Source organism: Ruditapes philippinarum, unplaced genomic scaffold, assembly GCF_026571515.1.
Source record: "Ruditapes philippinarum isolate M1 unplaced genomic scaffold, ASM2657151v2 ctg1505_1_1_1_1, whole genome shotgun sequence".
NCBI lineage: Eukaryota > Metazoa > Mollusca > Bivalvia > Venerida > Veneridae > Ruditapes > Ruditapes philippinarum.
In genome coordinates, this window is record NW_026856412.1 from 157,893 (window position 1) to 169,317 (window position 11,425).

An 11,425-nucleotide genomic window follows, 5' to 3' on the forward strand; every position below is an offset into this window, starting at 1 on the left:
CCTTCCTGTCTATTATGGATAAATGCCAAGTGTCTGTTTACTTAAAACTTCAATGATATCGGATAAAAAAACATGTCAAAACAATTTCACAAACTGGTGATGAATGAATTTATTATACAGAATATTTGTTTAAAATTCATAAAGAAAGTCAGAGAAACCTAAGTTAACGCACTTAATGAGGGTTTTAAAGCAATAAATTACTTTTATTTTACGCAGTTACTTTTTTGAAAAGATAAAAAAGACATTCGTTATCCGTTTTATTAGGTCAATAGTTTTTGTAAAATGTTCCTAAACTGAAAGTTGAGCTAAATACAATGCAAATGTTTAATTTTATATTTGTTACCTATTCCAAATTGGACTTTATCACAATTTCGTTTTCAAAATTAAGTACTTTGGACAAGACTTTCAAGCACGTATATCAGACTTAACTTGACCTTAATTCATAAATGACCATGTCAATTTTTTCAGTTTGCTTGAAATTATTTCCTATTACAGGCTGTAGCTTTCTTATAAGATGGGTTGTCTTTGTACTTGGACACAATAAATGAATAGAGAAATAAAATGAATTGAAGTTGATTTTAATCTTTATTTGATCTTGACATTTTAGGCACAGAGTCAATTTTGATGAAATGACCATAGCCTTATAAAGTATGACGCTTTAGTAAAACAATGACAAACCCAGTTTAATATTATTAAAATTGTAACATTTTCTAGCGTTGGAATCTCGGGTACCATAGAATCAAGGACCATCATCGTCCTCTTGTTTTTACATAAAATTCTTACGAATTGCGGCTGCTTAAATGGGCACAACTGTGCATTTTTGATATTTTTTATAATTGAATGTAGGTTGAAGTCAAAACACTTTCTTGCAAAATATCATACCATTCGCTCACTCTTATTTTCAAGAATACTCTTTTGTATTGCGAAAACGATCCAAAAATGAAATGGCGCTTTTAAGTGTTTGTTAGTTAGCATTTACAAAATTACGTTGGTCAAGAACGGCAGAACTCTTACCATTTTTGTGTTTGATATTATTTTAATAAAACTGTTGATGAACCACACTGATTCCATTTAGTCAATTTACTAAAATTAATTTCAACAAATTTTCAATTTTTGTTTTTTTTTTTATATTCAAAAGTTACACAAACAATTAATTTTTAATCTGCCAGGACAAAGACGCATCAGGTAAATATTTTTATTTCTTGCTTTCAACTTAAACTTTGCATGGTATGGTGGCTGATTTATGCCATGTCGTATTCTCGCTTCTTCGCCTCAAAATGCGTTAATGCGAAAACACAAAGGGACGACAAATTTGGACTATCTACAATAACATACACCACTTACTGAAAAGAAATCCGTTTAACATCATTTTTCTTTAACTTATCCTACTTACTCTTTCTGTACTTAACTACCAACTCAGCTGTCTCACTTAACATAACTTATATTAACCTTACTTAATCAACTAATCTAAATAACAAATTTTACTTTAGTCTTGAACACTCAAACACACAACGGAGTATCTCTTTTTGTGCTATCCTTGCTGCGGGTGTGCATGTCATTATTTATTCCCAAATATGTTAAATACATACATAAGTACCATACATATTGCTTAAATGTCCATCTATATGTAATATACACCGACAAAAAAAATCTATCTATCTATGGATAAATGCAAACTTTAATTTTACTTTAAACTTCACTGATATCGGTAAATAAAACAATTTCACAAACTGATAATAAGATGAATTTGAATAAACAGAAAATGTTTGCTTAAGATTCATTGCGAAGATTTATAAAGGAAGTCAGAGAAACCCAATGCACTTAATGTGGGTTTAAGGTAATATTTTTATTTTATTTTATGCAGTTATCTTTTTGCAATGCATTCGTTATCCATCGCACTTGCTATGTTTAATTACGTCACTATTTTCTGGAAAAGGTCCATAAACTAATAGTTGAGCTATTTTATATGTGTTTTGCTTCAAAATATTCATAACTTTATCTTGTTCCAAATGGACGAAATCACAAATTCGTTACATAAATTAAGTACTTTAGACAAGACCTTAAAGTTTATCGGACTTCACTTGACCTTTAATTCATAAATGACCTGGTCATTCAGTGTCAAATTTTTCAGTTTTTTTTTTTAAATTATTTTCTTTAACAGGCATTAGCTTTCTTATTTATATATGCGTTGTCTTTATTCTTGGACACAAAACAATGTACAGGCAAAACCTTTAAGTAGATCAAATTTACCGTTACGTTTGGACATAAATGACCTTAGTCATTCAGCCTTCAAGTCAAATAATAAAAAAACTTTATTTGTGCTTTTATTGTTATAATATGTTTTCTATAAATTGACTGTCTTCATTCTTAAACATATTGACAAAAATCGAACTACATTTGGCCTTGACTCGTGAATGACGTGATTTTTTTTTTTAATTTTACTGCTTATTTGCTATAATCGCCTTTTACATTATAAGTTATTGGGATAAAAAAAAAATAGGAAATTGAATTGAAGATGACATTTTAGGTAAAATAGTGAACTTTGATTAATTGACCATTGCCTTATGTAAATATTTGATTTGTGTTCTGACAAAGAACATTTAAAACAAAGTGTTATGCATCTTATAAGTGTGCAAATATAAATGATCTCATATGACCAACCCTGAGGTCACTTATTTTATACAGACTTGTATATGAAAATAAAGTTAGGTCTCTTTTTGTAAAAACAAAATAATTTACATTTTTCCTAACAACTACAACCCCAAACGATATTTTGCTTGTGGTCGTATTTTGCTTGTAGACGTCTACGAAAGTAATAAAAGTCATGACCCTTTAGATAAAAATTGACCTCATCCCGAAGATTGCTTGGCTTATAATAACTTGCATAGGAACATACATTTCCATGTATGTCTTCTGTGAAACTGCAATGTCTACATCTTAGATAATTATATATATATTATAAATATTTGAAAAAATATGATGTTTATATACAAAATGACAAAATGAGAGTGACATTTAAAAACGTAACGTTTTCTAGCAGTGTGATCTCAGGTACCATTGAATCCAGGGCAACCATTGTCTTCTTGTTTGTACATAGAATTCTCACGAATTGCGGCTGCTTAAACGGACATTACTGTGAAAATTTGATATTTAAATAATAATTTATGGTTTGTAGGTTTTAGTCAAACAGTTTATTGCAAAATTTCAGATCATTCGCTCACTCTTATTTTCCAGAATACTATTTTGTATTGTGAAAACGATCCAACAATAAAGTAAGTATTTACAAAGTTAAATTTGTCAAGAACGGGAAAAACACTAATCGATGAAGTGTTTGATATTATTGTTATAAAACTGTCCATTAAGTACACTAATTCAATTTAGCCGATTTACCAAAGAAATGTTGCATTTCTATTGGACAAACATAATTAAGAAATAACATCGGCCTGAGAGTGTATATCGGCTATTTAACACCGGTTTGGAGATTTGATGCGTAGGAATTGACCACGAAGGCCGTAGGCCTGAGTGGTTAATTTTGTCGCATCAAAACGACAAAACCGGTGTTAAATAGCCGATATACACCTCTCAGGCCGATGTTATTTCGATTCTAACACGATAAAATAAGGAAAATCACTAATGTTATTTTTCAAGCGGAAATAACTTCCGGTGCCGATTTTCGTATATAACGCTGTTCGATTTTCGCACCCTACTGTTGCGAAGATATAGAAATTATCAAACAAAAGAAATAATAAGAAAAAAACGTTATTTTATCAAGTTTTCAACAATAAAAACTTACGTCGTATTGTGTTTACATCAGTGCCCCATTTATCATTCTTGTATGTATGAAATAACGTCAGCTTGTTTATGAATGAGTTGTTTACTTAGGATGACGTCATTACGCTGCTTACGGATTGGCGCCGTTTTGTCAAAATATTTATTAACTGATATGGATCTAATATGTGGCGTTAGTGTATGTGAGATATTATTTCGGTATTGTATGAAAAGAAAACATTATACGAACTGAAAATATAAATAAAAATGCTTTTTATTGTTGCTTTAAAATGCTTTGTAAACTATACAATCGAGGGTGAAAACATAACAGCGCATATACAAGTAGTCCCTAACCGGTGTTTATTGGCAGTTTAACACCAGTTTTTTCCTTCTTTGTCTATAGTGGCAAAATCACGTGAGTGTTAGAATCAATTTCAAACACTAGGATGAGCAGGAGCAGGTGAACCAAAATAAAGTTTAAAGCGTTTTGTGTCAACCATGCGAGGGACTTTCCTCATTTGAACACTTATGGCGACTTTGTGAACCTCGAAAATCAAGATTTTGACGGCATTAATGCTGATTGTGTATATCTGAATTTTTGTGCTTCGTTTTAGAATTTTTTATTTTAACGTGTGTGAACGCATTCAATATAATGAATAAAAATCTTAAGAGGCAGATTATGCCTGACAAGGTGTATGCTCAATAGCAGGTTGTCAGCACCCTTGAATGTTTCCCGTAGTTAAATGAATCTGAATAAAATGGAACCGTTACAAAATTGAAAGAAATGTAGCAGATGCACACAGTGATTGTCTGTCTAGGCGTACAACTCTTGCATAAGACTGATATATTGTAAGTGCTGTCCGGAAAGCTACTCCATTAAGGAAAAGCTTGCAGAAAGCAAAAGTGTACGGGAATAATAACACAATATTGCATGCTGACATGAATGCTAGATGTCCTGACAATAAGAGGCGTTATAAGCTATTTTGTAAAATAAAATAAAAGGGCAAATGTTCATAGACTTGATATTTAATTTTTACAGATTTTCCAGGCATCTCATTAAATTCTACTTGTAGAACCACAGAACAATTTATTTGAACTTTTATCCAGCTTCGTTCGTCACTTCATACTTATCTGAGTAATTAGTATATTAGTTATACAAGTTATTTTATAATAAGTATTAGTTATATAAGTATTTTATGATAAAAGCCTTAAAGATTTGACTTCCTTGTCCATATGATGAGAATCTTTATTAAATTTAATAATCTGGTTTCTTTAATCCAAGTTCGAAATAGAATACTTGTATTCATTCATGTCTAGATTCTATATGTTTAAGAAATAGTTTTAAAGTCACTATATATGATAGAGTCCAACAATATTATTCATCCTCTGAAAATGGCCGCCATAGAGCGATTTAAGAAATAACATCGGCTATTTAACACCGGTTTGGAGATTTGATGCGTAGGAATTGACCACGAAGGCCGTAGGCCTGAGTGGTTAATTTTTTCGCATCAAAACGACAAAACCGGTGTTAAATAGCCGATATACACCTCTCAGGCCGATGTTATTTCGATTCTAACACGATAAAATAAGGAAGATCACTAATGTTATTTTTTCAAACGGAAATAACTTCCGGTGCCGATTTTTGTATAACGCTGTTCGATTTTCGCACCCTACTGTTGCGAAGATATAGAAATTATTAAACAAAAGAAATAATAAGAAGAAAACGTTATTTTATCAAGTTTTCAACAATTAAAACTTACGTCGTATTGGGTTTACACCAGTGCCCCAGTTATCATTCTTGTATGTATGAAATAACGTCAGCTTGTTTATGAAGGAGTTGTTTACTTAGTATGACGTCATTACGCTGCTTACGGATTGCCGCCGTTTTGTTAAAATATTTATTAACTGATATGAATCAAATATGTGGCGTTAGTGAATGTGAGATATTATTTCGGTATTGTATGAAACGAAAACATTATATAAGAACTGTAAATATAAATAAAAATGTTTTTTTATTGTTGCTTTAAAAGCCTTTGTTAACTATATAATCGAGGGTGAAAACATAACAGCCGCATATACAAGTAGTCCCTAACGAGTGTTTATTGGCAGTTTAACACCGGTTTTTCCCTTCTTTGTCTATAGTGACAAATTCACGGGAGTGTTAGAATATAACTTTTAAATTGTCTGTGTTAGATTCAATTTACAAGTAAGGTTTAATTTCACCAAAAAGTAGTACTTTGTTTATTCACTATTTAGTGCCATTCAATCTGTCCAATTAAGGTGTGAAGCATTACAAATTCCAACTTTCGTTTTCTTATTGTACAATTTGCAACTTAATGTATTAAATATAACTTTATTTCCCTATTTCATTTAAAATTATGACCTCTTATTAAAAGTTAAATCACTTATGAAATTTATACGTAATAAAACATTGCTTAAATGTGTCACTTCTGTGTTTTGAAGGGATTTATTTCAAAGTATAAATTGATGTTTATTTATCGTGAAAACATATGTTCTAATGTATTTTATTAGGAAATACAGAAATGTTTAAGAACTAAAATGAATTTCTGTTTTATTTTAGAATGTCGAGGATACCAGATTACGCTCATAATTTATCACTTAAAATGTCTCAAGTGATGGATAGGATTGGTGTAAACGAGAAGATAGTGATGAAAAGAAGGAGGTCAATGCTACTGAATGAATCACTATTTACGTTAGGTCAACAGCTACGCGGTAAAGATATAAATGTGTTCAACTTTGGTAGTCAAATAGAAGGTACAACAACTCCAGGATTACAGTCTGACGCAGATAGTCTTATATCTATAAACAAATTTAATGTGATACAAGACTGGAGTGAATGGGAATATGGTAAGCGTAATTTGTTGATGATACAAGATGAAAATGTCTCTCCAGGATATTGTGGTTTACAAATATTAAGAGATGATGCTCCACTACCACGCGTAGTTGAAACTAATGACCACTCATATAGAGACAGAACGGGAAGAATATTGTTAAAAAATACATGCTTTAATGATTTACATAATGAAGTGGTAAGAAACGGCCCAGCTCATTCTGTTCAAGACGCTCCTGGGGTCAATGATAATGATTTTGTTCCTGCCTTTCCCTCTCGGTTATACCCAGTTCAAGCAAGTCATTGGTTATGTCAACATAGAGAGGAGAATTGGCCTACAAATGATATGATACAGTACTGTAGTAACACACGATGTTTTGTTGTTGGCGTTGGGAAAACAGGAAGTGTAAATGAAATACTTGAATGGAGAATATCTACATCATTTGCAGAGAGATTTATAATGTTTAATCTTAACATAACACAAATTAGATGTTATGTTTTGATGAAAATGATTCTGAAAACATTTATAAGTTCTCAAAGATTCCCCGACAGAATTTCAAGTTTTATATGTAAAACAATTTTGTTACATTGTATTTCATTTACAAGATCTGATGCATGGAATGAAAATACCCTTTTTATTTGTCTATCATTTTGTTTATCAACACTTTACAACTGTGTTCAAAATGAATACTGTCCTCATTTCTTCATCACACAAAATAACTTGATGAGCGGGCGATTTACTCCAGAAACAAAGCAGTTAATACTTGAAACTCTTCGTTATGTAATCGAAAGTAATGGAAGGGCATTGCTCGAAATTGAATGCGACAACTTTGGTTTATTTCTTCAGTCAAGTTTAAACGGTATTAACATAATAGATGCACATTGTGTACCAAAACTGATTGCCGGACGGTTACTCAAAGATACAGCCCATGCTAAAAGCGTGAACTTCCAATGTCTGTTACGTGATATGTACAATTTATCACAAATACTTACAATTCAAAAACTTTTAACATTTATGTCAAATCACCACAATGAGAATTTCTCAAACATAGATAGAAAAGCTTACTGTTTGTTAACACGATATTTATGTTGTACAATTGGATCTGTTCTAGCATCTTTAAACATTAACCAACAACACCATTTAACATACAAGAAGGCACTTGAATTCATGTCATTAGGACTTGACACCGATGTAGCATCTGGTAAACTGAAACTAGCTTCTGTTATTTATTGTTGTGGAGATATTGAGAGGACTGAACTTATCCTGAAAAATATTGAGGAGTGTTATGATCTAAGTGTTGTTGAACCAGTGTGTGGGTGTTACGATTCCAAACAATATGCAAGAAGAGAAATATTCAACAGATTATGTTATGAATCAAATGAAGAATGGGCACTGCTTAAACAAATAACAGCATCATGTGTCCGTTATATACGATGTGAAATAAACACTTGTCCATTCGAACTTCAACATGAAATGTTTAGATCAACACAGGAAGATCTTGCTTACAGAAGAGTAGATGATTATTGGATGGATTTCGCTGCTGTTGATTCTCTCCCTTTCCTCTATTTCTTGCAGTACAAGACATATTCCCGTCTAGGAAGACAAGATGATAAACAGAGGGCTCTCTCTAACATTGCCAGAACCATTGATGTTGAACCAAATCTCGGACATAGGGAAACAGCACTCAATCTTCTAGGACAGTGTATGGAAGAAGAGAATAATGTAGAAAATGCTTTTAAATATTATGCGCGTTCCCTTCAGATTAGAGGACGAAATAATTCGGCAAAAATCCATATTTGTAAGCTGTTAAACAAATTGATCAATAACTAGTTATAACTTATTTTGGAACAAGAATACCGCAAGGCAGATACTTCGAAATGCTTCCTTATGTTCTTAAAGATACAAAGTAGACCAATTCCGCAAAGTGTCATATATTTAGACTGTTAGCATCCGTTTATAATTAGAACCAAAAGTTATATGTTTAAGGTATTAGCACCCTTATGCATTACCTCCGCTTTGAAGAGTATTCAAAAAGGCTAGAGCTACTGTTAACTACATTGAAAATGAGGGTCATGGGTTCAATCCCCAGAAGGGTCAACTTTTTTTTCTTTCTTTTTTCTTTTAACATTATTTATGTATCTCTCATGTCCCATTTGGAAAGAAAAAAGTGTTTAATTTTGATTTTTTAATTGATATATGTATTTATTGGCTAAATTATGCTAAATCTAGTAATAAATATGGTACCTGATATTTTCAAAGTGTAATATAATCAAAACTAGACGGTAAAAGTATTTCATATTTTACAAGATCAACCAATATACATTTTTAAAAATTTAGGGAAACTTTGAAAACAGGCACTAATTTGGGTAAATTTTAAGAATTTTTTAAATTAGGCTCCCTAAGTAGAAAAATTGTCAGACATGTGGTAAAAAATGGGTGGGGTAGGGTATACAGATTTCATAAATAAAAGATTTTAAGTTAAAATTTTAAGTAGAAACCATAATTTTTAAAAAGGGCCCTCATAACATCCTAGCTTGCGTTCAGAAAAGGGGCCATAACTTGATTTCCGTACGGTAAACTTTGTTTAAATTTTGCATACAGGTGTACTTTAAGGTATACATCTGACCTATGATGTCAATATTTTTAGTCCTTGATAGTGCCCATTAGGGTCCTAATACCTTAAGGGCAAACAAAGCTTACCTTCGTAACAACAGCGTATGTATGGTTACGATAAACTATTCATATACAAGCAATATGCTTTGATTGTCATAAAAAGACTTTACATACAGAAGGGAAGAAGCCTTTTGGATGTAAATGGCCGTTGTGAATTAGTTAATTTTATTTTCTGCAAAACAAGATATCGTGGGATAAAATAGGAAATATAACAATAAACAGAGAAATAATAATACTTTGATAGACATCGAGGACATATGACATAAGCATTGAACCTTCGTGTACAGTGTGTATTATGCATTGACATTTTAATACTCGCAATGTTTGCCCATTAACTATCTGATATTAGTCACTTTTCTATGGTTTTTCTATTATCATTTTAAATTTAAATAAGCTTTCAGTGTTTTATTATGCAACACAAGAGTGCTTTATTAATGGTGGGGTGTTTTGCCAATAATCTGTCAATTCAAAAGTCCATTTAGATAAATAACAAACCATTACATTGTTGCATAAATATCATGAGTAAATAAATAATATTAGATGAATATATTCACTTTTTCAAGTAACGCACTGGCATTGTAACGGATTTCTTACAAAGAAGACAGCGAAATTTTACACATAATAGATGGTTACTAATATTCTGACCAACGAAGGATTTAGGACAAACCAATTTGAAATATGTAGCTTTAAGTAGTGTCAGGCACTGGGGAACGAGAAATATAAGTAATAAATGTTATTTACCAATTATTGTCAGTATTTGTATTTGTGTCAGATGTTAATTATGAAATCATATAAAATTGCTAGTTTACCTTTGTATTATCTGTGTTTTACAAACAGTTCAATCTAATTATTTTCAATATTGACATTGTTAAGCTCCAGTTTGTTGACAATATTTTAACATTGTGTCATAATATAAGTGTACATACTTTTTTCAACTTATTTCCTGTTTGATAATTTATCAGCACTGAAAATATAATGTATTTTAAATAAAAGGAACACAACGTGTACTGTTCTATCAAGTATTCTGTATTCCAAATTGATCTGTTACTGATTTTCTGTGTGAGTCTATTAAAAAAGTCAGTTATCCACAATTAAGAGTTGTTGTATAATTTATGCAAGTACTCCAGAGTTATAATGTTTAAAATTATTTGTGTGGCTCTATGATAAAGTATTTTGTCCAAACATGCTTTAGATTTTCACAATTTTATCATTTATTTCATTACTTGTGGATAAAAGTTTTGATATTTCAGATACATCATAAAAGTGAAGGGGAGGGCCGACCGCTAATGTTGTAAGAACTTGGGCCCAACCCGTTTGCTTTTGCTGTTTAGAATACATATGAAATTTGTATCTGTATTGTATATACATGTATATAGCAATAAAATATGATTAAACAATTAAGTGAAAGTTACTTTTGCTCCGGTCAGAAGTGGTCCGTTTTTTTTTTCAATTTTAATATTGTGTATGTAAATGTATATTTTTCTGGTTCTTCAATAACTATAACACTTAAACTGTTGAATTTGTGTTTGTTAAATGGATTTACCTTGCTTTAAATAATGAACAATTCATTTGAAACTAAATGAAATGCAAACATAGATCGAGGTTGGTCATACCCCACGCCTGGCTCTATATTTGTGGCAGAGGCTAATCACTTTCGATTCCAGCAGGCTGGCCTGGCTCTATACTTATGGCAAAGGCTGACAACTTTAGGCTTCAGCAAGCTGGCCTGACTCTATTGTTATGGCAAAGGCTAACAACTTTCGGTTTCAGCAAACTGGCCTGGCTCTATACTTATGGCAAAGGCTGACAACTTTAGGCTTCAGCAAGCTGGCCTGACTCTATACTTATGGCAAAGGCTGACAACTTTAGGCTTCAGCAAGCTGGCCTGACTTTATACTTATGGCAAAGGCTGGTCACTGTCGGTTTCAGCAAACTGGCCTGGCTCTATACGTATGGCAAAGGCTAACAACTTTCGGTTTCAACAGGCGGGCCTTGTTCTATACTAGTGGCAAAGGTTGAACACTTGCGGTTCCGGCGGGCTTGTCTGGTTCTATATGTGCGGTATTTTCTGATCATTTTCGGTTTCTGAATGCTGGACAGGCTCTTTACTTGTGGCAAAGTCTGATTACTTT

At 32.0% G+C, this 11,425-nt stretch overlaps 1 protein-coding gene across 2 annotated transcripts in view; it reads left to right on the forward strand.

Annotated features, from left to right (window-relative positions):
• The window catches only part of LOC132746426 (uncharacterized), a 32,051-nt gene extending 21,369 nt beyond the window's left edge, over positions 1 to 10,682 (forward strand). For both annotated transcript variants that reach the window (XM_060735555.1, XM_060735554.1), the window contains exon 2: positions 6,350 to 10,682. In XM_060735555.1, coding sequence (XP_060591538.1) covers positions 6,351 to 8,450 — 2,100 coding nt within the window. In that variant the 5' untranslated portion in view covers position 6,350 and the 3' untranslated portion in view covers positions 8,451 to 10,682. The remainder of the gene's footprint in view (positions 1 to 6,349) is intronic.
• The last annotated feature ends 743 nt before the right edge of the window (positions 10,683 to 11,425 follow it).